Source organism: Girardinichthys multiradiatus, chromosome 1 (genome assembly GCF_021462225.1).
Source record: "Girardinichthys multiradiatus isolate DD_20200921_A chromosome 1, DD_fGirMul_XY1, whole genome shotgun sequence".
Taxonomy (NCBI): domain Eukaryota; kingdom Metazoa; phylum Chordata; class Actinopteri; order Cyprinodontiformes; family Goodeidae; genus Girardinichthys; species Girardinichthys multiradiatus.
In genome coordinates this window covers 32824884-32852592 of record NC_061794.1, presented here as the reverse complement: position 1 = coordinate 32852592, position 27709 = coordinate 32824884, and the positions used below count along the sequence as shown (strand labels likewise).

The following is a 27709-nucleotide window of genomic DNA, read 5'->3' as shown; positions in this document are numbered from 1 at the left end:
GTGTGGTAACTTACACACACATTGCTCTCTGCATCCTGTTCTGAAATAAGGAAGTAGTTCAATTGCTGTCGCTGACAGTCGATGTTACTCTGCTTTGCTGCTTTAATTTCTTTCCTTTTTTAAGTTTTCTCTTGAAGTCTCAGAAGGGAGCAAACAGGGTTTTGAGTCAGCCATGGAGATTTTCTCTCTGGGATTTATCCGTGTTACCTGATCAATTCTCCTCATGTCAGCAGCCTCATGCATCTTCTCCTGTTTTGATGCTCTTGTATTGTCTGGATTTATGCATGTGCAGTGCCCCCTAAACCTGCGCACCTGCTCGCCCTTGGGCAAGACAAGAAACCGAAGAGGATCCCTCCGGCGCCCTCGAGACCTCTGCCGGCACCCCCCCCTCCTCCCAAACCAAAGCCTTGCCTGAGTCCTACTGGCCTGGGAGCACAGCCGCAGAGAGAGCCTCAGAAGGTTGGACAGCTCATCGAGAGGTTTAATAACTCCAGGTAAGAGGCTGGGAAGGAACTCTTAATTAATTTTGTTATGTTTTTTATGTTATAATTGGCACTATGTAGTTGTCTCATGCATTCTATCACGTTACAACCACAAATTTCAATGTCTTTTGTTGGGATTTTGTGTGATAGACCAACACAAAGTATAGTTGAAGTGTGAAATGGAAAAAAAGTGATACTTTTTTTTTCAAATAAAACCGTGAAAAGTCTGGCTTGAATTTTTGTTTAGTTTTCTTCAGTAAATACTTTATAGAATGGTTTTCACAGAAATTATAGCTGCAAGTCGTCTGGGGTTTTTCTCTACCAGCTTTACACATCGAAACATTTACGTTTTTGCTTGTTCTTGGCACGATAGCTTGGCCTCAGGCGTATTTGATGGAGAGCATCTTCTTGCATATTTTTGATTGGATTTAGGTCAGAACTTTGACTGGGCCATTTTAACACATGAATATGCTTTGATTATAAAAAAAACAAAACACTGTATGTCTGGTTGTCTGTTTATAGTCGTTGCCCTGCTGGAAGGTGGACCACCTCAGTCTGAAGTTTCTTTCAGCCTCTATCAGGACTGCCTTGTATTTTGTTTCATCCATCCTGCCGTCAACTCTCATAATACTCCCACCACAATGTTTCATGAGGATGTGGCTCAGTAGGAAGAGTAGTCGTCTTGCAATCGGAAGTTTGTGGGTTCGATTCCAGCTTTCTCCTGCTGTATGTCAATGTGCCCCTGGGCAAGGCACTTAACCTCAAGTTGCCTACTGATCTGTGTATGAATGTGTGAATGTGGCTCTAGTGTAAAGCGCTTTGAGTGGTCTGTATGACTGGAAAGGTGCTATATAAATTCAGTCCATTTACCATGGTGTGTTCAGGGTGATATATCAGTTTTCTTTAACCCATAGCACTTTGTACGTTGGCCAAAAATGTCAGTTTTCGTCTCATCTGACCACAGCACCTTCTTTCACCTGTTTTTGTCCCATATATAGCTTGTGGCAAACCACACACAGGACATGGCTTTCTTTCAAAAATGTTTTTTTCTCTTGCCACTCATATAAAGACCAGATTCACATAAAGACCAGATTTGTGGAGTAAATTATCACACCTGAGATGTGGATCTCTGCAGCCCCTTCAGAGTTACCTGGGGCCTTTTGGCTTCTTCACTGACCGATGCTCTCCTTGCCCAGCATGTCAGTTGAGGTGGGCAGTCATGTCTTGGTAGGCCTGGAGTTGTGCAATACTCTATTCTCAGATAATGAATTGAACTGTCCTCAGTGAGATATTCATCAGAGTCTGGTTTGTTCCTTGGTTTCCATGATGCTGTTAGGGTATTGCAAACCTGATTTCATAGAATACCTGGATTTATACTGAGATTACATTACACAAAGCTTAACTCTATCTAAATGGTTCACCTGGATTCTAATTAGGGGTTTCAGAATAAAGGGGGCTGAATACAAATGCATGTCACAATCTTCACATTTTTATTTGTAAAACTTTTTTAAAACCCTATATCATTTCCTTCCACTTGACAATATGTGATGTTGTATGTTGGTCTATCACATAAAATCCCACTAAAATACCATGAAGTTAGTTTTTGTAAAAAGACCAAATGTGAAAATGTTCAAGAAGTTTGAATACTTTTGCATGCATGTGCACTTGTTGGTGGATAAATATAACATAAATGTTTTTCTTTTTTCAACTTCCAGTTTTCCAGTTCATTTTTAAGTAGTGATTCATAATATCTTGTTTTCCTAGGGTCCCCATCCTGGGGGTGCTCCCACGGTCACAGCTGTCTCTTTGTCTGAGAATGGACACTGCGTCTGACCTCCCTCCATCCTGCAGCTCGAATACCACCACAAAGGTCGCTGAAGACTCCTCATCTGTGGACAAACCTGCACTTGGCACCTCTGAACAAACTGACGGAGTGTCCGAGCTTTCCCATCTCGCGTCAATGCACATCGACGGCTCGGACAACGGCGGGCTTGACAACTGCATGGAGCATGACATCACGCAAAGAGTTGGCTATATCAACGATGCGGACTGCGAACAGGGCTCTTCCCATAAACTCATAGACAATCCTGACTCCTCACAGCAGAATGGAAAGATTCCCAACAGGGACAGCGGCATCGACAGCCCGTCGTGCGCCGCTGAAGGGGAGGTGTTCCCCAACGAGGACGCCATTGACGAGGAGGATCATTACGACAGTGTCACTGAAACGGAGAGTGTGTCCTGCTGCGTTACGCTGGACAATAAAAGGGACTCCACGCAGGATGAGGACAGTGACATAGACGAGGGGAGCAGTGGAGAGATCCCATCTCTTACAGACACACAGACTGGGTATCTGACAGATGCACAATCAGATGCACAGAAAGTGAGTACCATGCATGCCTATCCCCTGCAAAACCTTCCCATTAAGCCAATAATATCTAATTTAAACCCTGCACCTCTGCAGCCTGTTTAATTTCCCTGTCTCGTGGTATTTTTCTGGATTTTTCTGCAGATTAAAAACTTAATCTTAGACACTCAGATCGCCTTTTATGACATGGAAAAAAACAGCCTGTGTCTATTATTATCCCTGCTTGGGTAAACCGTTTCAAAGAGTTCTTCTGCATGAAACGTTAGATGCTGTAATCGCCCGAGTTTAGCAGGCACAAGTGACTGACTCCTATCTAAAAGCAGCTCTTCCCTTACATAAAAGGATAAATACCTGCCCAAGAACTGTAACAAGAGCTGGAGCGGATTGCTTGTTCAGAGTGCACTAGTTGCAGTTTTCCCACAGCTGAACTAAGATTTCAGTTGGGCTATTGATTGTAAACAACACCTGTACTTGAAACTGTGCACAAATTTCCCTGTGAGACGGGCTATTCTGTAGGTTTGAAAATCAATTAGGACGAGTCCAGTTTAGAGAGATCAAAAGGTTCCGAGCTAACAGGAAACGATTGACACTTCTTGGTAGTCATTTCTCTCTCTGATGATTTCTGTACATACAAAACACACCCAGATCTCGCACAACTGTCACATGAATGCCTGAGCGTGCAGCCGCTGCCATCTGTCCACACCCTGAATGTTTTAGGGAAAAAAGGCATCAATGCTCTTCAGCACCTTTTGATCCCAACACTGCTGTGCAGAGGAAGGGTGTGCAGCTACATGTGTGTGTGTGTCTCTGTGAGTTTGTCTAATGCTGCAGCTGAGATGTTGATGGCTGCATAATGATGGCCTTGTCACAGAGGATGTGGGTTTTTTAGTGATGCACACTGCAGGAGGGTAACTGAAAACAACTTCTGCTGACTTTGTGCGGCCTCCACCTTAGCAACAATGAAGGATTTTATCAGAATTTTTGGCTGTAGTGTGATCTTTGAGGTGAATTGTATGCTCCCTCTAAATCTCCATGAGCATCAAAAATGTTGCTGTGGGTTTTGCTCTTGTTATTTGGAATACAGCTGTTGTGAAAACCCCATTGTTGCATCAGACTCAATCTTCCATGACTTTAGTGGCTGTCTAGCCAGCGAAAACAGAATGAATTTTGTCTGTAACATATTTTTATTTAGTTTACTCAAACATTTTTCTGTTTATTGGAGTGTTTCAAAAAAGTCACAGAAAGAGAAAGAGGAATAATGTTTCCCACTTTCACTGAAGCAGCCAAAAAACACATTCTTTTAGATTCAATGTTTGTTAACTTTACAGTAATCCAATACTGTGACACCCAATAAAATTGTCAGACATTCTCTTAAGAATTGTGAGAAATGGGTCTGATTGGCCTTTTTTGAAAAAAGTACCATTTGCTTGTTGATTTAAAAACTCAATCAACTCAAGCTGTTGAAGCATCTCAAAAAGAAACTTCCCATTTTGTAAAAATGTCCATTTCCCCAATCAAATTTTAAACTTTTTCAGACAGGGACATAATGCCCAACAACACCTCTCCTAGGTAAATTATATTGTACATCCAGATATATCTGCAGTAACCTGACTATCAAGAAGCTCAACCTCCCCACCAAGATTGACTAAATACAGGTGGACAGGTTTTGTTTTTGCTAAACTGGTTAAGAAGGGACCACTGTTCCTACTGTTTCAGAATTAAAATAAAAAGTAATTCTGGTAGACTGACCACTCCTGGGAAGGTTCACTGTGTTCCATTTTTTTCATCTTCTGTGCATGATGCCTCTCAATGCTGTCTGCTGGAGAGCCAAAACCTTAGAAATGACTTTGTAACCCTGTCCAGACTGATACATGGAATTGACTTTGTCGTGTGTTCTTGATATTATTCCGATCAGGGCACGTTGTGTTGCTTGGCTAAAAGTTTTAGCACTGTAGCATCTTCTCATCATGGTTCTTTCAGGGTACTCTGACTTCATCCCACAGTGCAAAAGCATGATTGTTAGGTTAATTGGTTAGGCCTAATGATCCTATATATGAGTACGTGCGCGTGTGCATGGTTGTTTGTCCTGTGTGTCTCCGTGTGGCTTTGTGAAGGACTGGCGACCTTTCTCAAGTGTACCCCGCCTTTTACTCATTGGCTGCTGGAGATGGGCACTAGCCTTCCTGACAACCCTGCACAGGACAAGCGGATGCAAACAATGGGAGGATGATGTGTTGCTTTTGAAGATCCTTTAGGGTACTTCATGTTGTCAGACAAGTCCTACAAAAGATATTTCTTGTTTCTACAGGTCAGGCAATAATCAGGCCAGGGTGTGGCTAAGGAAATTTAACTCATCTTTCCAAAAAAAGTGTCGTTTATCACAATTAATTCTGGATTTAACAACAGGGACAAAAGGGGTCATTACTATTTCACTTGGGGCCAGGTTGGTTTGGATAGCTTTTATTCAAATAAATAAATAAAATTATTTGTAAAATTGTATTTTTGTTTACTCAGGTTATCATTTGATGTTCTGCAGAGCACTCATGAGTTGTGACAAAAAGTCAAAAACAGAATAAATATAATTCTTTGTTATTGTTGTTCACAACAATAAAGCAAAGGGAAAACACAAGTTAACATTTTTAAAATTTTTAAAATATGCTTAAAAGCAAAATTCTTCCCCAACAATGTATTGCATCTTTAGTGCCTATGCTGTATGTTCCAGTCTGACAGGGCACATTAATGTGCTGATAGAGGATTATAAAATGACTTTATGTTGTAATAATAAGCCTTTTAAAATACATACATCCTTAAAAAACACATTTCTGCATTTAACAATTAAAATCCAAGCTGCCATTTTCCTGCATTTCCGGATTACTTCATGTGTCATTGCTGCAGTTAGTTTTGCTGTTTATCTTTGCTTTAGTTCATCTTTTTGTGTTTACCCATTGTCCTCAGTGCTCGGAGGCTCAGAAGCTTCTGAACATCGCCAAAGAGCTCCTCCACACTGAAGAGGCCTATGTGAAAAGACTCAACCTCCTCGACCAGGTAACACAATGGTCATCTTGTCTATTTTCGGTGGTGGTGTGTTCGGATGCAGGCTGTTCAAATCTGAGCTGGATTTGAACCTTTAAACCCTATCAGACTAGGTTACTGGAAGCAGTGTAGACTACGCATAATCTTGTGAGAGTGTTTCTGTGTGTATGTGAGTTATGTTTAAACATGTGTGGCAAAAAAAGCTGCTTTGTAATATAAGTGTGACCCTTTCCTGGTAAGAAAATCATATATTTATGTGGTAATACTATGATCATGTTCTGAACAAAACTGAATCATTCCTATAGAAGTCATTAGATCTTTAAATATCTAAATAACTGCAGAAATACTGGAAACATATGTTTCTGTTTACTTTTAACAAAAAGCACTCATGGAAATGATTGCTTCATTATTTGATATATGCAGAATATTCTTCAATCAATCAAATTCTTCTTTCTCTTGCTTGTAAATACATTACATTTTAACTTCTTATACTCCACGGTCTGTCTGTTGAGTTGTGTTGTGATGAGAACCCTATTCCAGTGGTTGAGTCGTCTTCCTCTTTGCTCAGCTCATGTGGTGCAGCAGATAAATAGCTACCCTATTGCAGAGCAGCGTTGGTTTATTTGTTTTCCGAGGGCACAGAAGCCTCATAGTTTGCTTCCTGTTTTTGTTCTTGCTACTACGATCCCCATTGCCATAGTTTCTGTAAAGCCCACCTGTGGCTGGGACTAGCAGGGAGGTGAGAGTTAATGTAGGCAATGGTTGAGAATATCACAAGTCATAAATGTGTGAATATAAATCTTGACCAAATGTCTTCCTCCTTAATATTTTGAAATTTCGGCCCCCACAAGCAGTTTTTTTTAATCTTTAAATATATAATGAGAAACCCATTGCACTTAGATGAAGTTCTGCTTTTGCACATGCTGCAGGCAGCCAGTTCGCATGCATGCAGAAGTGCAATTGGGCCTTTTAACAATACAACCACATGTACAGTTATAGAGGCCAATCAGTGAATCTTTATTTTGATGCAGCAGCCATCGCAATTACTGGAACCCCTCGTAATGATGTGTTAAAAGCCTTTAAGTGCCTGTGACATTGCATTTTCATGATAAATCCAATTACATTTATGAAAAGGAAACATAAATTAAAATTTTAAAAAGTAAATTCACGCCACTGAAATGAACAGTTGTCGAGATATATGGTCATAAAACAAAGATAAAAAGAAAAAAAATGCATTTCCAGACTACTCCTTTGTGATTTTGTTGTGCTATTTTATGATGTCAAAGGGGAACCCCTGCAGGAAACTGACTACTGCTACAACACAGACAGCAGCGAAGAATCTGATATTTCTTTAGATATATTTCTGTCACTATTACAGAGAGAGACGCAGAAGAGTCAGGAGAAGAAAGTTAGCTGTCATCAGATGGCAGAGCACAATTGCTGCGCCATGCGAACAGCCATCTAATTCGACCAGAGTCTACTTTTGTCGGATGCTGGAGCAGGGTCACAGTCAATATGCATGAATCATACCTCACCACCAGGAAACAGAACCAGCACAACATCGGGATTTTCAAAATAATTCACTAAAGACGGACTAGATCTCACAATATTAATAAATACACACATCTATTTATATATACAGGTGTATGTATTAGCAGTTGTTAACATTTGATCAGTTACTGGGTTAACTAAGGTATTATAAACAGAGCAATTAAACATTAAATGCACCAAATTAAGCAACAAATACAGCTTCGCTGTACTCGGTGTACTCACCCATTGTAGAAGAAAACACATGAAAATATCTGGATGCATAAAACCAAAAATGAAGCAGTTTAACTTCCACAGAATGAGTTGTTTTGGACTTGCTACCGCATTTATCACTGGCTTTTATTGCGCGACGTGCGTATGGTTCTGGGATCTCCTCTGGGCTACGCAGCAAACCGGTACGGAGCAAATACAGTGTAAATCCAGGGTTACAGTAAATATGGCACTGGGTGAAACAACCGGAGGCGAAGTGAGCAACATGGAGTAGTAGCAGCAAACAATAGGGATGATTCAAGGTCTGAAGACAATACCAGGTGTCATTTTTTAACTTTATATTAGAATCTTCAGAGAAACATTTATTTAAATATATCATATGAGCATGTAATTTATCTTATTTTAATAATAATCATCATTTTGGATTAATATTATTAATAATAAAAATAATAATTGCGGATTTCTAATTAACAATAACTGCCGATATCTAAATGTACTTTTGCAACAAGGAAGTGTTCTTACCTGCTGAGCCTTGATTCGTTTAGCAACAGCAGTAACAACCTTTTCTTTGGTGATCTTTTCCCATCCGATGCTCTAAACAGGATGGCTACAGACTCTGCTTCAACATTCTCCTTCATCTGTCAGATATCCTGACCTCAAACATAATTTCTCTTGTCAATTTAGAGGTCTCTTGTTCAAAGCAGTTTGCCAAGAATTCCTCCGATCACAACTGGCTGTGCTTGGTGGGACCAGCCCATCTGTCTCCCGTCAGTTTTCCAGCTCTGATCCTATTTGCTTTAGGAAAGTAGGGCAGATTAACGGGTGCTGTTGTAGTATTGCTGCCACCACCAGCAATACACCGTTTTCCTATGTTATTGTTGTTTTTAATGCAACTTGGCTTCTACCTGAGTAGTTTATCATTGAACACAATGATTGACCGGAGACTTCCCCTTATACGTAATTTCTGGGCGACTTTGGACTTGCAAAATGTAACATCAAAACATGCTTATTTTGTGTCGCAATTGTCTTTTATCACATCTTTATTCCTAATATCATGTCAATTACTTAAGATGTTTTCTTTCAGTTTCTGCATTTGTGGGAAAAGCGTGTCAAAGGCACTTTACTTTAGCACTTTAAATTGCAGTAGCATAATTTCACTCTGCAAAATTTAAAAAGATCCAACCTTTGATTTGAGTTAATTCATGCAGCTGGAAAAATTCTCCAATTCATAAATTATTATTTTTTATAAAACCACTGGTGGCACAACTAGTGGTACACTAACAGTTCCTATAAAATAAATGTATCTGAAACATTTTGTAAATCTATAATCTATATCTATTTGCTTTTTTAAGTTGATCAGAGCACTTGGGGAATGTCTAATTAGACACAGAGATCCATTTCTCATAGCCACTCTAAAGAATGAGAACGCAGGAGAACATGCCTTTCAGAAAAGGCAGATGAGTGTTGACCTTCACAGGTCAGGAAATGGGTACAAGAAAATAGCTACTCTGCATTTGCCCATACCTTTTATTCAGAGCCATAATTAAAACAGTGACAACAAGGCTGGGGGAGGATCCAGGTTCTATCTTGACACAATGCCCAGTTAGTAGGATGGTGAGGGAAGTAAAAAAAAAAAAAAAAAAGGCTTTGGAGAGTTCACATTTACACAGGAAAATGACTGAAAAAGGCCATATTAGTTCCCAGGCATAAATCCAGTAGAAACCCTGTGAGCTGACCTCAAGAGAAGAGTAAAACAGAGAGGACCCAGGACTATGGATAATCTAGAGTGATTGGGGACTCCTCTTCCTATATGCTCCAACCTTGTTAAATGTTAAAGGAGTGTTATTCCATAGGCTAACAGAAGGCTGTGCAAAGTATTCACCTTAAAGGTACCAGTAATTCTAGCACGAGTGATTTGGTTTGAAACTTACAGGTTTGATTTTTCTAAGGTTTTCAGTGTGCTTTTTTGTAGCTGCATTAAAACATGAATTCTTTTGAAGACTTTTTTACTCATCTTTAACAAGGCTTCCAATAATGTGGAGGGTATTGCTGTTAAAGTTGGATTGCCACCCTGCAGTGGAATGCAAACCTTTTTACATAATTTTTGCTCTCTTTCTACCTAAAAAACAATCTCCAATTATTTCCTTTGTTGTGACCTATGATTCGGTGTTGAACCTGGATTGGGTTGGCAGCATGGTTATAAATGACGTCATGTCTATGGTGCTGTTAAAAAGAGGTAGATATTGTTTAACAATACACTATTAGTCCAGTTATCAGCTACATTTACACACAGTACTATTGTTCAGCCAGTAAATGAGAACATATTGGTTGAAGTGCATAATACTGTATTTCCTGTTATTAGCACTGAAAATGTGATCTTTCTATCAGCTCATGTGTAACATTATTCCCAGATTCAATGCTTACTTCTGGGTAATTAGTGAGACCTCACAATGCTCATAGGATTTTTAGAGAAATTATTTCTGCAGCTTACAGGTATATATAACTACTACATGAACGTATTCATTTCATCTTTACGTGCTGCAGCACATCATGAATTTAGGTGTGTTACTTAAGGCCATACACAATAGATATAGACACTGTATATCTCTATATCTTTGCTTTACACAACAAAGCTATGAAAGCTATAGGGGTGGGGCTACTGCCGCTATAGTCAATATGATTGGGTTGAAGAAGACTTGTGGTCCACGTCAACCAATCAGAGGTTATGGTCGATTTGTAGAGCCAGACTGACGTTTGAAATTATTTAATTGTGCTGAATTTATTCATTTTATATATGAGTACCTAATTCGATAAATTGTTAAGACATTTAAAAATCTATGGACACATTTTTTTCTTTAATCTTTCTTTCTTTCTTTCTTCTTCTTTCTATTTTATTATGACATAAAAAAAAACAATTGTTTAATTCTTTATTATGTAATATTATATTATATTTTTATATTTCTGCAGGTATTTTGCACTAAGCTCACAGAGGCCGGAATCCCTCAGGACGTCATTACGGGGATCTTCTCCAACATTTCCTCCATCTACTTATTCCACGATAAATTCCTACTCCCAGAGCTCAAGACGAGGATTACTGGAGAATGGTGAGGAGTAAACACAACTCAGTGGGTTTCTTGCAGTGTTATTGTAAAGATTAGTACTGTTGTGGCAAGTTAAGTCATTTGTGTCAATTGCAAAGTTTAGGCCAGTTGATTTGAAATTGTTGTATTGCTACGACAACTTGTGCCAGGTTGTCTTTATTTCTCTATGCCAATATCAACTACCCTTGATAGGTAATTATTTCTCTTGTAGTCTGAGTTGTGCAAAATCACCTGAAAAAGGAAGTTTACCATTGCAATATTTTTTACATTTTCTCAGATCAGGTAGAACAATATGGAGAAGACATTTGCACGAGTCAGAAAACTTTAATTACAGAACAAAATTGGATAAAATGTAAATTGATGCAACACCCCAGTGATGCTCTTAAGAGGGGGCCTCCGTTTTAAGAACTTCTGTTTGTTTCTTACTACTTTAAATTAAACCAAGGCTTCTTGTTCTAAAACTATTTTGATAAAGCTTTTATCACCTGTAAAATGTATCTCTGAACACAAATTGTGCCACAAATCAAGCAACTTGTAATTAAAAATCTTAAAATTAACAATTCTAGCAGATATAGACTTTCTTCAAACCTGTAACTGGTAGTATGGGAGGCTGTTATTTCACAAACTGAAAAACGACCTCTTGAATGTGTCTTTTAAGATGTTGAACCTTTAATGTAAGATATTTTAACAAAGATACTGAAAATGATTTACAGTGTGTTGTAAAAACAATTTTTTTTGTCCACAAACTTCTATTTATATTATTGGTATTTGATGTGATAGACCAACACAAAGAGAAGTAGCATAGATGTGCCCTTGTTAACTCCGGAGGAGCTGCAGAGATCCACAACTTAGGTGGAAAATCCGTTGACTAGACAACTGTTAGCCATGTATCCACAAATTTGGTCTTTATGAGAGGAATGCATGAAGCTAAATACAAACCTGTTAAAGGCTGGTATGCATATGGTTAACAAGGATAGGATATAGCTATATCTGTAATGGAAATTTACTGTATGATAATTTCAGTGACAATTTCATTTTACATGTGTTTTGCTTTAGGGAATCAACCCCCCGCATTGGAGACATCCTCCAGAAACTGGCTCCTTTTATGAAGATGTACGGAGAATATGTGAAGAACTTTGACCGAGCCATGGACCTGGTCAACACCTGGACACAGAGGTCATCTCAGTTCAAGAGTGTCGTCCAGAACATACAGGTTTGTTTCTGTGATTGGTCGCTTTCTCTGCGATTGACATGCAAAACTGTATTTCAAAAAACGTTTTTTTGGAATTTTTTTAAGGACTTTGGATCATATCCCAATTTTCTATCCAGTTTTTATCAGTTTTTTTTTATTTTAAAATTAAAATTGCCACAATGTGTAATCAAAGTCACCAGTGTATAATATTTTGATTTACCAAGTCTAATTCTAGATCCAACTTTGTGTTTAATGTTTTAGCCATCATTTGTTTGCTGTGTGTTTTTCCGTTTTGTCTGTGTGACATTTGCTTGATCATGCAGCTGTAAAGTTGCCGTCAGATGATGTTTGTCAGTTGATGCAACAGGTTGCTCACTACCAACTAGGTTAGCATTTTAGTTAATGGTTCTTCTCTGTGTACAAGTAAGTTTGTACAAGTTGGTAAACACAAAGTAATGTGCAATTCCAACTACATTAGTTTAGAAAACGAACAAGGGTTCAACTAAGAAGTGTTAGGCTTATAAGACACTATCCCCACAAGATAAACTAGGTCTGAATCTCACGTCTTTAAGATAAATCCAGATATGGTCTTAGAGATATATAACCCTTCAGTTGATTGTGTACTATGTGACAAAGTATCAGCTGAAAGGCCTTCAGGAACAACCTTGCTGGTGCTAAAATAGTTTTTTTTTTTTTATATTGTTTTTTTTAATTTCACCTATATTTATACAGTTATGAGACATTAGGTCTCATGTTTAAGAGCGAACAGCTTTGGCACAATGTGGGTTTTTTTTTTATTGCCTTTTTTTGTTCATACAACACTGTTTTATCCTTTGAGTCCTGCAACCTTTTGTGTCATAGATACATTGCAAGCTATTTTTCTGATTATTATGAGGTAACTGGCTGAAAAAGAGTGAGAAAGTCCCAAAAGTTCAAAGAAAAACCTTCAGAAATCATGAAAACTATTTATCAGGACCATAATAGTCCAGACTTAAAGTATGGACAAAACTGAAGTTTCCATGAATGTGTATTGGGTCATGAGAAAAGCTAAGTGCACTCTTGCTGCTTCTCTAGGATTTAAGAGGCCTAATTGCAGCCATTTTATGGTTTTTAGACAGTGGCAATGAGGAAGAGACAGAAGGTAGATATAGTGTGTGACTGCTATAGTAAACATACGTATTAAAATGTTAGAAATGGCACAAAATGTACAAAAATGTGCAAATGTGAGTTTAGAAAAATATGTAAATTAAGATTAAATAATTAAAATTTCAACTTGTTCTTGACATAACAGAAACAGGATGTGTGTGGGAACCTCACGTTGCAGCACCACATGCTGGAGCCGGTCCAAAGGATTCCTCGTTACGAGCTCCTGCTCAAAGACTACCTGAAAAAGCTGCCTGACGATGCTCTCGACCACAAAGATGCAGAAAGTAAGACATGATGAACTTTGCTGTCTTTAAGCTTTATATCAACATGCAAACAAGTTCATTTTGCCTTATCAATTTATGTCACAAATAAAAAATTGACCAAACTCAGGATTTTTTGTGAAACGCGCACAGCTTTTAGGAGCAAATTGTACACAAATCAGTATGATAGTTGGTTCGAAATCAAACCGTTTACTTACATCCTGCAAAAGCTGTGAAATAACTAATCTCAAAAGTTAAGCTTTGGTATAATAACACGAAAGTGCAGATGTTTGTTCAGCGGCCGGTGAAGAAAGTAGAAACAATTAAAAAAAAACAATCCTATTGACAGCTTGGGTTGTCTTGCTCACATAAGTCTTTAAGACATTTCATTAATTGTGCTCACTGCGAGGTGGGAGAAAAACAAGACAGTTTTCAAAACGAGCCATTTGGCATTTTTAAAGGTATTTTTTGGTACTAATGGCCTTTATTTTTTCAAATTTTTTGAAAGGTAGTTGACAGGAAATAGGGTGGAGAGAGCGGGAAAAGTGTAGGTCTATGATTTTTGTTGCCTTCAGTAAGATTCTGCTATAGCTCTGAACTGTACCAGAATGGTAGAGCACATTTAAATCTATTGGTTTCTTGATGTTGGTGTAACTTTTAAGTATAGTCCATATTTTTGAAATAGTTGGGTGATGTTGGGGACATTTCAGAAGCTTAATGTTAGCTTCCTTTAAACTAGATTTGAGATGTGTTTGGCATCAATGTCCTGCTGGAATACCCAGTTGTCAGAGTTATTACGTTTATGTGAAGTTCACTTTGTACAATGCTCTAGTACCACTAGCAGCAAAACGGTCCCAAAGGATAATGATGCCACTACTACGCCTGAAAACCTTTATACACCTATTAGCTTTGAAAGCTTCACACGGACTCCTCCAAACATACTTTTGTCATTGAGGCGACTGCAAATTTTTGTCAAGGCTGAAGGTGTCAACTTTGGAATAGACACTTATTTGTTCGTTGTTGCCATCCCTGTCCATGTTAACATTAAAATCACTGTGTGGACAGTGACTATGGTGTTCCACCATCTTCCACCTTATGATAGTCCTGGCCTTGGTTTTTTCTGGGTTATCCCTGAACCTCCAAACCAATATCTTCCCATCTGTGTCAGTTTAGGTCAGGTGGTTGAACCTTGGAAACAGCTTGGTGTTTCTTTAGGACAATAAACCCAACTAATCAAAACTTTTTTATATAGAACTACAAATATTCCTAATAAATAATGTTACAAAGGAAGCATGCTTTGCATGTTGTGCAGTTGCAGAGATGAAGTACTGGTTTTAACCCAGTCTGATATTTTCCACCATCCCTGCGTCCATTTACTAAAACTGTAACTGTGTTTGTTTGGAGCCTCTTGTCCGCTTCTGCAGAGAAGCAATTCATCCCAGTTTCTCTGGCCTCACTCCCAGCCTGGGTGTCTCTTCTGTTTATGAGAAGTCATGATTAATACAGACATCCTAGGTGCTCACAGGCATTCATGTTAGACTCCCTGTTGGCTGGAAGCCAAGCTAATGCACAGTTACTCTGAGGATTAGAGTGCATGTTCAGTGTTTAGTGAGAAATTACCATCAATGTGACAGAAGGAAAAATATCAGGTTGTTGTTTGAATATCAGTCACATGATCTTGCCTGCTAATTTGGCACTTTTTGATCACTGTGTTTAATTGCACCACAGAGGCGCTGGAGCTGATCTCTACTGCAGCCAATCACTCCAATGCAGCTATCAGGAAAATGGTAAGACCTTTAACTCTTTTATATACAAAGTATTTTTATCTTTCTAGCCTCGTCTTGCTCTGCTTTACAAGAACTTGTTACCCAATCAAACACTTGCTAATGTTATCTCCTTGTGACCGACATTGCGTTAACCCAGACAGGAAGTTGCTACTTCCTGCCTGTTGTGTCATGATTGAGGTATCATGGCCGAGTATCTTCAACACTGGTCCTCCTCTTTTTGTTTGTCTGTATGCTATGATACCTTCTTCTCACACATCCTTACAACATCTTACAAATGCCTGTATGAATTAATAAAGGGATAAAATAGCTACTTTTCTACCTTATATTTGTAACAAAGAAAAAAGATGAGTGAAGCACAACCACCAGAGGGAGGTAAGCTTAGAGCTCCATCTATCTCCTGAGCGGAGAGCTTCCTGGATGCGTCTCTGTGTGTGCTCTTCTCATCCTGCTGGTTTTTTATTTATTTTTTTGTCAGGAAAAGATGAACAAGCTGTTGGAGGTTTACGAAAGGCTCGGAGGAGAGGAGGACATAGTAAATCCAGCCAACGAGCTCATAAAAGAAGGGCATATCAAAAAAATGTCAGCCAAAAACGGAACAGCTCAAGACCGATACCTCTACTTGGTGAGAGGACTGTGTAATAATAGTATAACACAGACTGAGAAAAAACCTTTCTGTGCTCTGCTTGGTAAATACTTAACGTCGTTTTCTTTTGCAGTTCAACAATATGGTGCTATACTGCGTCCCTAAGCTGAGACTGATAGGGCAGAAGTTCAGTGTCAGAGAGAGGATTGACATTGCAGGAATGGAGGTATGATCCTGCCTCTTAATAGCTTATAGTTTTCTCTCATTTTTCTGCTTTTATCGTACTGCTTTTAATTTATTCTTCTAAGTCTAATCCACATTTATTCTGCTTTCTTCTTTTTTTACCTCAGATCCAAGAAAATGTGAAGCAGAACCTTCCTCATACATTCGCCATTATTGGTAAACAGCGTTCACTGGAGCTGCAGGCCAGGTAGAGGCAGTTAAGATCGGCCAGCGAGCGACACACATATGTGTTTAAAATGTGGAAGTAATTGAGCTCAAAGCTATTTTGGCGTAAGATTGTCATGGTGTGATAACCTTGACTAAAAACGTCACAGTTTCACAGTATTTACATGAACACTTTAAACAAAAAGATTGTGTAATTGATTTAATTTAAAAACAGGAAAGAAACAATTCTTGATGCTATGAAAATAAACAAAATGTTGATCGCAGTACTTATATTATCTGTAACATTTATTTATTTTTATTTTCATTTTCAAACATATGCTTAACCTTAAATAAAAAAGAAATGCTTTTATTTAATTATTTGTTGTTCTGCTCTTGATAGTCGGACACCAGGAGTGTTAAAAAGCTTTTTTTGCTGCCTGATTAGACAGGCTTTCTGCTCAGGTAGCCTGCATTTGGTTGCTGAACAGACCTGCCCCTCCTTGCTGGTTAACTGTGGTTTTAAATTGGCATTACCTTAGTAGGACTTCTAAGGTAGTTCATCTTTCCGCAACCAGAAACATTTCCAAACGGAAATTTTGTCTTTCTTGTAAGACGAGAATATGTAGCTGGAACATGTACCTGGTCTCTGCTGTTATTTTTACTCATCAATTCGGAATTCTGTGAATAATATGCTTTAAGTTAGTTTTATCCCATTAACCTGCCTGGGGCTGTGAATACAAATCTGCCTGCATGGCTAAATCTGGCTCAATTATATGATGAACTAATGGGCTCATGTTTATTAAGGTGCAGGCCATTTTACAATAAATTAAGCTAAAGATTATATAATTTTTATAATGTTTTTGATTTCATTTGGACAAGTTTACGGTTCTGTAAATTTAATTTCCAGTGTGGACAAAATGTCTCTTTCTATCTGAATATTCCATTTATGTGGATTTTCTTTACAGGACAGCAGAGGAGAAGGAAGATTGGATTCAGGCAAGAATTACACACCCACACAAAGATGAACTCACCATCTGAGTCTCAGAAAGACAGACAGCACTCTGGTCATTCTGCTTTGTTGGGGAATGGAAATACCATAAATCTCCTTAAATCATTTTCTCAGTGTTTGAGTCCTGCTGTGTGATAATAAAAGCCCTCTGTTACCTACTTATCCCATTACAACAAAGCAAATACATTTTACTGATTTGACAACAGACTAACAGTTTTAAACACTGGGCTTATAAGGTATGTAAGCATGAAGAGTGGAAAATGAACATACGGTAGCCTAATCAAGAGCGATGATACAGTAGAAGGTAAACAGAACGCTGCATCAGTGGGATCGTAATGAGTTGAGTCAGAGTTTATGTTCTGAGCCTAGACAGGATGTGTAGATGAGATCAGAAATCTTTTATGCTCTATCCAAATGCTGCAGGCTTTCAGTTTTTTTATGTCCATTTATTCTGCCTTCCCACTCTCAGGTGATAATGGCTACCATTGAGCGGCACAAACAAAACAGCGAAACGTTCAATAAAGCTTTCAACAGCTCCTTCTCCCGTGAAGATGACCACGTGCCGGAGTCTCCGGTGAGTGTCCCTCTCCTCCCTTAATAACTCCATTGTGAAGTCAGTCTGAGGGTCATGATGTCCAGTGAATCATGGGAGACAACTGATGCACCAAACGATTTTGTCATAGCCTGGCCTTTGTCTGCCAGAACAGCCCTCCATCTATGGATGTGGGTAGAATCACACAGACAAAACACTCCCAGAAAGAGGCTCTTTATTTCCACATGTAGCGCCCTCGAGTCTCTTCTCCCAGAGATGGCTGATGACCAAATAGGGAGAGCACAAGTCACAGTTTATACTCAACGGTTATGGATCTTCTTTGACCCACTTTGTGTTGGCCTGAGCTGGAGCCAAGCCAAACAGTATCTTCCGTCTATGGAGGACCAGATCCAGGAGGTCCAGACTGATATCTAGTGGTAGAGATTGGTTACTGCAGGCAGATGATGCCCTTGCTCAGTTTTTTTATCTTCTCCTCAGGGTCCCTGGTCCAGCACTGCCATCGACTCAGATGGACTTCAAGAAAGGGTAAGATGCTGTCATTGTCTCTTGTATTGTAGCTGCTCAGACATTACTGAGACTTGATTTTTCTACATAATAAAGTTAATCTCACTTCTGCTGATGAAGATAAGAAAAAGGGACCATTTTACCATTTTGATCAAATGATAAAAAAAACATTCCTCCCTGTTGGATGTAGAGCAATTTTCTCTTCATAATAAAGTCATTGACCTTATGTGAGTGTTTTTAGATGTACTTGGTATACAAATAATAATTAATACACAAGCACGACTATTTGACCCCAATATACATGCATCTTAAAGTGTTACAAATGGCTCATCAGATTAATGTCTTTACAAAAATACATGCAAATATAAAGCTAAAAGAAAAGTATAGATAAATACAATTTTAATATAATTTCAGTGTAAAGAAACATTAGGATAGTAAAATCCTAAATATACCTTTAAAGTGTGGTTAAAATATAAAATGAAATATTATAGCATATTTTTTAAATATACAAACATATTTGACAAAAAGTTCCAAATAAATACATTTAACTACAAATTAATTTCACTTGCAGTATATTTCTTTGTAATATACAGTATTAAGAAAGTTAAAGTATTGGTATTGAAGTGTAAAGCTACCCGACTTTTTACACATTTCATAGCATTTTGTATTTTGTTAGTAAATTGGACATATGTTATTTGAAATCTAAATATGCTTTAAAAACATGGAAGTGGGTTATTTTTCTCTCTAGGGTTTGCTGACCTTTTCACTATTTTTTCCTAATGTTCAAAAAGCATTCAGCTTGTAATAAATCTGTTTATTCTGATGGAATCTGTGCAGGTTCGACTCTCTTGGTTCTGCTAAAATACCCATGACTTTTTCTTTAAAAAGGACGTTGTATGAATGGCAGCACATGTGGCTTTCAAATTGAATATTTCAACACAGATATGCATTCCACTGAGCCATGTGCACCCTTAAAATCATGGATGCCGGGATCCATGGTAGTTTCCCGTTTTCCTCACCCCCCTTTTTCGTATTTGTTAGAATGCTTCCAGCACTGTAACCTTGAGCATTTTGGGCACAATCATTTATGTCCAATTGAGCAACTACTATCATTGCATTGCATTAATGAGCATTTGCATTGTAACAGTCAACAAATATTGCATTCCAAACGGTCATTTGTGATATCAATTATGCACAAACTGATATTGCAACATTGATTAATTTTCTATGTATTGTGCAACTCTAAGGGTTACCAGACAGTTGTTCACTAGTAAGACGTCCCAAAACATTGTCGTTTTTAAAGGCATTATAAAATAAAAGAACAGCTCAAAATACAGGATAAAACAGGTAGAAACACAAAAAGATATTAGTAGCAGATATAGTTATTCTGTTATGTAATTTGTTTCATCTTGAAATGTTGTGAGGGAGTAAAGGAAGTGAGGGATTTTTCTTATTATTATAACTGCAGAGAAATATAAAAGAAAGCTGAATAATTTTCTGTCTGCATTTAATGCACAAACATTTTAATAGGCATATCTAGTCTAACTTCACCATAACAAAAGATCTGGTTCATAATATCTGGAAAAGTATGTTTAAGACACGTAGAATAACGACCTGGACCTCATGTATTCTTCTTTTGGTCTTTACTGCGGCTCTTATAAAAACGACATGCTGTATCGATGTTTTCTGTACTGTTCACAGTTTTTTTTTAAGCATTTCCTTATTTAAGGCTGGATTGTTGAGATTATGAAAATGCTGGTCTGAAAAAATCAGTTATTATCTCTGTGTTTCACATCTATAAAAAAAATTACAGTTTTTTCCAGCTGCCCAAGACAAACGGCTTTCATATCATGTGTACAGAGATTAGCCTTATTTCACCAGTCATACCACATATACCTCTAAAACAACAATCGGAGGCAAAACGTTCTGGGTGTTTTTGTGTGACTGTGTGGGTTTTTGCCTTTGTCTTTGTTAACACAAATATGAAACGGAAGACAAACAAAGCAAGCTGTCAGAGATTCCTTCCTCGTGACTTGTTGCAACACCTTGACACACCCTCCTGTTGTTTTTTTTTTTTTATTACTATTATTTTTAGAAGAGCTCCAAGAAAAAGGAGAAAGAGAAACAGACGTGCAGAGGCTGCAATGAGAGCTTCAATTTCACAAAGCGCAAGCATCACTGCAAGTCCTGCGGAGCGGTAGGTGCAGATGGAGTCATTTGGCCTTGGTTGTGAGTGATAAAGGAACAAAATGATGGAAAAGGGGAAAATCTAACTTAGATGGTCACTGTGTCTTTTTCCCACTGTCTGTCTGCAGGCCATCTGTGCAAAGTGTTCAAAAACCTTGGACAATAAAACGAGCCGAGTGTGTCCCGAATGTTTCGAAGCCAGTCTCAGCCTTGAAATGATCTGTGGTGGCGAACAAAAGAGAAAAGCTGCAGCTGAGGTAAAATAAAAATAAGTTTGTAATGAGATAAGGGCATAATTGTGGGAGGAAAGGAAAAGGATAAATGGTTTACAACCATGTTTCCAAAATGAAATCAGAAGAGTGTGGAATGTATTATTTTCTGCCCCCTTTATTCTGATTCCCCTGAATAAAATCCCATGCAACCAATTGTTTTCACAAGTCTTCTTATTGGTAAATTGATTCCACCTGTGTGACATGGCTGTCCACATAAACTCACAGGCCATGTTATCAGAGAAGGAGCCAGGAGGCCCATTAACAGCGCAACTAGTAGTTTTGCACTCTACAAATTTGGTGTTAATGGAAGAATGTTTCCACATTCATCCATTAACACCAAATTTGTAGAGTCAAATGAAACTCGGTCAAATTATGTGGTGAGTGTGTGGTGGAAACGTCAGTTAAGCCAGAGAAATAATAGTTATGTCTCCTGCATGGAATATCAGTGTTAGCTGCTCAGCTGGAAAAAAAAAAAAGTATTGTATGATCTTTTTAGGTGACTGTTTTATACAGTACACTAAGACACACTTTAAACATACAATGGAGACACAAATTCACTTTGAAAGCTAAGCCAAACTCCCTATGATGACTAATATTCTAACAAGATCTCAGCTATAGTATGGCTCAGTCATCTCTGCTGACATGACAGTCTGGCAGCTTCAGGTGTCTTACTGGGCGGCCTGCCTGTCTCTCAGATGTGCAGTCTTCTCTGCGTTTACTCTAAATTTACAACAGATGACTGTCTACACTGTTTACTCTAGGAGGTTATTGTAATGGTCACACTCTTGTGTTTCAGATTCTTTTTATGTTTAGTATAAATGACAAAATTGCAAAGCTTAGAAATAAATCAAACCTGCAGAGAGAATGATCACCACACGGGGGAGCTGTAGGTTACAAGAGATTTAGACAAGGTGCACAGAAGCTTAAGCTTCTCTCCCTGAACAAATCCCATTGTGTCCTACATTGTTGTTACATAAGATTGAAGGACCTGTCCTCTCCTTTACTCATCACATTTAAATCGCCCTCCATATTACGCAGATTCATTTGAATCACAAACGCGTTTAAATAAAAGAGTGTATTCACAATGTTAGGCTTTGAGTCTGTGATGCAGAAAAGCTTCAATTAACCTTTGGTTTTGTTGTTTCCTTGTTTAGAGACTGCTATCTCTGACAGGGGACAGCTGCCTGCTGTGTAGCTACCTCCAGGTGCAGGAGAAGGGGAAGAGTTGGACCAAGATGTGGGTGGCTGTAACAAAGACTGAGCCACTGGTGCTGTACTTGCAAACCAGTGGACAGGTAAAATATCTTCACTCTCTGTAGAGAGGTTCTCAAAGAGTTAAATTCAGACTTACACATTCCCCTGGACATTTTCTTGAATTCCTGTGTTTCTGGCAAATTAGACTGGGAGAGGTTTGCGTATTTTACAATAAAAGTCTTTTTTACAAATAAAATATGGACGTCTGGCTGATAAAGGAAGAAAACAACTGGAAGCTCAGAAGTTGCATTAATCCAACATAAAAACCTGAAGCATTTTTACAGACAAATAAATAATAAAACATCCTCCTGTATTAACTTAAAAGGAGGATTTTAAGAATACTTGCAGAATTTGGGAGCATAGAGGATGGAATGACCTTGCTGTAGTCCTGACCTCCACCCAGCTGGACATTTGAACAAACATACTCAACTCTGCTGCTCATAGATGCAGATTCCCTACAAATGTGAAATAAGCAGCCTTTCCAACAATGGAAAATTAATTGTCAAAAATCCTTGTTATAACCACGAAATGATTAGCCAAACACAAATTTGCCTAATTTTCTGTTCTAACTATGTGTTAGACCCTATTTTCTATGGCTTGTGGTTCTGGTCCCCAGTGCAGGTAGAAACTGACGCATGGTTGGTACGAAACATTCTTGGAGCAGATGTCCTTTTCATACCAGACATACTGTACTTACGTACAACATGTTAAAGAACTGAAAAAGCTTACAAAAAGCGAAAAAGCTCAAAATAACTTGATATTTCCTTGCATTAGCACAATCGCCCTCTGAAAAAAATAATTGAAGAAATATTCGGGTTTTATATGCCTTTCCAAGATGTGCCGGTATGTGTTGACGGTGCTCCTATCTGGAAATATGATCACATATCTGGTCACATTTATTCAGTACCATGAAAAACCATGGTTAACAGTAAGTTTGGGGAAATCTAAAATTTGAATAAAGTGGTTCTATTTCTTCACTCCAATGTACACCATCAGTGTGTGTAAATGTTTTTAGTAAAGGATCATCACATGCAAATGGAGAGACCTAGTTTTCATTATAGTTTGTCAAATGTATTAGAAATGCTTATTCTTTTCAATTTGTTATTGAAACTTTATTTAACCAGTGAATGAAACAATTTGTTTAAAAATAATTTTTTGACCATTTTAAAAACAGGAACAGTTACTAAAAAATGTGCACGAATGTCAATGCAACATTTATCATAGAGTACTAAAACAATATCCCACTGTGTAACCAATAAAGTTCTTGCAGCAGTCACAATCAAAATGAACATGTTTTTGGTTGTTTATTAATCTAAAATGGTCAAAGTTTCGTCTGAGCTGTTGTTCAGATATTGAGTTTCAGAGCTCGTCTCCTCAAAACACAGCTTTTAATTCCTACATTCAGGAGATATAAAAGAGTAAAGCATGGATTAAACAACCGGATTGGAACGACAGTATCATTAAACAGGAAAGTACTGCTCCCTATGCTTAGCAAAGATCCTGCACACACAGAACCAAGCAAAGCTGGCTAAACTCTCAACATGCAGACTGTAAAACTACATGTGAGCATCCAGGGTTTCACATCATAGACGGGAATTGTTAGTTTATGTACATGATTCAACCATATAGGAGGTTTATAACAAGTGATGTTGATATTTTTTGTTTTATTCACTATGGAGGATACTAAAGGGAGAAGCCTCCCTGTGTTTTATTTCTAAGATTAATGTCCCACTCCCACAGTAGTGAGCCGCCATCCCAAAGATTAGGATTAATGGAAGATTGAAGAGCATTTCCTGATTCAACAGAAAAAAAAGGGGGATGGGACAGAGCTGTACATCACTCATGAAATACAAGTGCATCTCAATGAATTAAAATATCATCAAAAATGTATTGTGTTTCATTAAATTAAATAAACAAAATGAAGCTCATGTATCATATAGATGGGGTTTATTTCTTGTAATGTCTGATGATTATTGCTTAAAGCTCATAAAAATCCCAAATTGGGTTTTAGAACATTACATTCAATTAACAAGAAGGGATTTTAATCCGGGAAGGATGTATTATAGCCATGTTATGGCTCTCTGTAAAAAGGGTTAGCCATAAAAGATCATTGCTAAAGTACTGGAGGTCCATTAATTCTCTGTATCCAAGCATATTATTGGAAGGTTAAGTGGAAGGAAAAAGTCTTAAAGAAAAATGAGCAGAAGTAACAGGGATAACTGCAGCTTTGAGAGTTATTAAAAGAAAGCCCTCTCAGGAATTTAGGGGATTTCAGAAATGTCTATGCTTAAAGCCCCTGAAACACTGACATATCCATGACTGATGCGACATCTGCTAATGAACCACTCCTGAACCTGAGATAACTTCACAAGCATCTTACCCTAACTCTAACACCTGAAATATTCCTCTGTGTTTGCAATTAATCCATAGTAGATACAATTTTTGAATTGACTTAATAAAATGAATTAACTTTCCAATGAGTATTATTGATATTGATATGGACATGTACAGTATATACAAGCTGTAATTCGTTGAAGTTACAATATTTTCTTTATTCATCTGATTTAAAAAAATAATCTTCCTTTTGAAACTAATTGCTTTTTACTGTTCTGCAGGATTTCAAAGGGTCGCGGGCTGTACCTCTGCCCGGCTTCGAGGTGAGCACGGTTCCGCCAGCCACAGCCGATAAACCAGAAGTGAAACACGTGTTCAAGCTCAGTCACAGCCAGCAAAACTTCCTCCTAAGTGCCCAAGACGCAGAACTTCAAGCCAAATGGGTGGAGGTCCTCTCCAAAGCTGCCCGTGCAGAAGCGCCCACTGAGACATTGACGAGCCTGACTGAACACAGGAAGAGCCAGTAGCGGCCACGCAAGAGCCGCCGGACTCTCTCCCCCATCCTGTGTATAAAGCACACATTACTTGAATTCACTTTACCTTGGCACTTTTGTTTTCTCTCCTCTTTCAATGGACCACTCAATACTTCCTAGTCCACCTCTATCTTACCCTCTTGACCACACAGCTACTTGGTTTTTCTTCATCTTTTCTCTGAAAACACACACACACAAACCAATACTTCAATGCCGCTGGTCAGGATGTTTTATTTCTGTGTTTTGAACAACTGGAGCAGATCTCTGAAGAACATTTATTTGTAATATAACTGAAGAAAAATCCAGTTTTTAGATGAAGTTCTTGTACATTATTCCATGGTGTCATGAAGCATTAACTCTTAGGTGTCTGTCTTTGCATTAGTGTGTGTGTGTGTGTGTGTGTGTGTGTGTGTGTGTGTGTGTGTGTGTGTGTGTGTGCGTGTGTGTGTGTGTCTGAGCGTCTGAGTCCCTTCCTGTGTTACAATAAGTATTGAATGCCTGTGTAAGAAACCTCCTCTATGGCTTTCATTCCTGCTGAGGGCACAGTGTTGGTTCTGTGGGTCTTGTACAGTATGTGTACTATAATGTGATGTAAGGAAACAAAAACAAAACAGACATTTAACTTAAAAAATACATTTGTGGCTGGCCACCTGATGTTTCCAGTTTTAGCACCTGTCCCTCAGACCCCATCCTGTTCATTTGTGGTACTTTGGTACAGATTCCCTCTCTGTCATTGTCACTGGAGTCTGAGACGTCTGATCCGAGTGGGATTTCCACTCCTGTCTTTGTGTGATAGATCTCGATCACGTGGCTTCACTTTAGTGTCAGCCTCAACATCTCCACTTGAACACAGATGAAAAGAAACCCCGTCTGTGCAGTTCAGTCTCTCACAGTCTCTCCCTTTTAAGTGATGCTATAAAAGCCAAGTACTATAGTGTAAGAAAAGAAAAAGTTTATTCTGCCTTTCCCCTGCGTACCCTTCCCCTAGCAGCACCAGCCTTTAAACAATAGTAGCAAATAAATTCGCCCTTCAGTCTCCTTTTGCATGTAAACTAACTCATATTTATATGCTCTGCTATAAAAATCAACTATTTGTCCCTCGTTTTATGCTCCAAAGCTCATTGTTGTTGTATTTTTCTGTATGTGAGCAGAATCGTCCCTTTTTTTGAACGATTGTGCAATGAAAAAATAAAGGAGTTGAGCATATCATCAATAAACAAGCGTGGCTCGTTTGACGCTGCGCTGTCCAGTAAGATCCAAATGCGTCTCAAGTTTTTCTTCATGTTATAAAACAAATGTCTTTTCTTGTAGGTATTTACACTCAGGACCGAGACATCATTTTACAGTGCTTTGCAACAGGATGGTCAAGTGGAGGCCAACTCAAGAGACGGTGTCTTTCATTCATAAATACTTAGTGAAAACCAATACAGAGACAGAGAGAGTATAATATAAGTATTAAGAAGGGGTGGGGACAATTAGCCGTTCCTTTTGAAAATGGGTAAAAAAAAATATTCTGCTTTCTGTTGTAATCGCTCAATGTTAACAGTCTAACATTTTCAAATACATCAATTCATTCTTTCCTTTGCTGGTCCAACACAACTGTATCAAACAAATGGCTCATTAGCAGGCTCCTGCAGAAGGTGATCACATGTTAAGGAGGTAATTCGACCCAGTACTCCTGGGTAGACCAACGTCAAGAAGTAGTACTGGTTCTTCAGACTTTGAAAAAGATCATGTCCCACCAAAGAAAGTGTAAATTCCATTTCAAAATAATTGTGTCCAAAGACAATAGAGTAACATCTTGATTACATGAAAAACTTGTTAAAAATCCCTTTACATGTAAAATATCTAGGAAAGACAAAAGAGGAGCTAAAATCTTGTCTTAAATGTAGCTTTAGCAATATGACTATTAATTTGTAGTTCCTTAAAGTTTGTCCCACGTTTTTGTCTGATTTTTATGCAAAAGCAATAAAATCAGGTGAGCTACATGACCGAGGACCCTCTTCCAATGCTTCATAACAGTTAAATGCAACAGTGTCAAAAAAGCTCCAGTAAGTTTATTTTTAAATTATAATTTTTAAATGTAAACTCATGTTGTTATTGTATCAACCATGATGTGTTAATGCTCTCTGGTTCATATAGAAAGACTTATTTTAAATTCTTGCATAAATATATTAATTGTAAGAGGAGGCCAGAGAAAGCCAGCAACAGGTCAACCAGGATGGCTCCTGTGAACAGCGTATCCATTTTATACCAAATCGTGTGTTTCTTTCTGACAATGTTGACTAAAACCTCCAAATCCTTTTAATTGGTGGCTTGATTATTATTTATGATCACAATTAAAACTGTACTAGTATTGCTTGTAATAATATTAACATCTACTTATTTTTATTTCCAAAATTGCCCTATTTTCAAATGTTTCTTACTAAAACCCTAAATTAATAATAGAATTTCTAAAAGTCATTTATAAAATTCAACCAAATGTTTACAATCAACATTACTGCTATACCTTCTGCAGTCTAGGTTTGGGCATTTTGTAAGTAAGAAAGGCATGTAGTTCAAATATGCTTATTTTGCTTCACATCAGAGTAGCTGACTACTCAGACTGTTAAGGTGTTCATAAGAGTGACAGCCTGGGGAAAGAAACTGTCTCTGTGACCGCTGGTTTTTGCAAACAGCGCTGACCTGAAGGTAAAAGTGTAAACAGTGTTTGTCCAGGATGGAGGGAAGGTCAGCCCCGATGATCCTTTCTGCATGAGAACCCAGACATGCACAGGGAGAACATGCAAACCCCATGCAGAAAGACCCCCTGCCGGAAGTCGGACCCAGGACCTTCTTGCAAGGCAACAGTGCTACCAACTGCGCCACCGTGCAGCCTTCAAGTCAAGGTATTCCGGAAAATTCTTATATTTTTGAATACATATATTATTTATATTTCTGAAAACAATGAATGAACCTAAAGCATAGAT

General features: G+C 38.2%; 1 protein-coding gene across 2 annotated transcripts in view; it reads left to right on the top strand.

Moving 5' to 3' along the window:
* The window catches only part of fgd (faciogenital dysplasia), a 77942-nt gene extending 51941 nt beyond the window's left edge, over window positions 1–26001 (top strand). The window contains exons 3-19 of one of the 2 annotated variants that reach the window (XM_047371481.1): window positions 293–494; window positions 2247–2862; window positions 5803–5892; window positions 10606–10742; window positions 11796–11952; window positions 13223–13361; window positions 15066–15124; window positions 15600–15746; window positions 15841–15933; window positions 16058–16137; window positions 17060–17090; window positions 17573–17677; window positions 18134–18181; window positions 20259–20357; window positions 20476–20604; window positions 21774–21914; window positions 24489–26001. In XM_047371481.1, the coding sequence (XP_047227437.1) occupies window positions 293–494; window positions 2247–2862; window positions 5803–5892; window positions 10606–10742; window positions 11796–11952; window positions 13223–13361; window positions 15066–15124; window positions 15600–15746; window positions 15841–15933; window positions 16058–16137; window positions 17060–17090; window positions 17573–17677; window positions 18134–18181; window positions 20259–20357; window positions 20476–20604; window positions 21774–21914; window positions 24489–24734 (2519 nt within the window). In that variant the 3' untranslated portion in view covers window positions 24735–26001. Of the gene's footprint in view, window positions 1–292; window positions 495–2246; window positions 2863–5802; window positions 5893–10605; window positions 10743–11795; window positions 11953–13222; window positions 13362–15065; window positions 15125–15599; window positions 15747–15840; window positions 15934–16057; window positions 16138–17059; window positions 17091–17572; window positions 17678–18133; window positions 18182–20255; window positions 20358–20475; window positions 20605–21773; window positions 21915–24488 lie in introns of both variants that reach the window. The other variant, XM_047371473.1, reaches the window with a different exon arrangement.
* The last annotated feature ends 1708 nt before the right edge of the window (window positions 26002–27709 follow it).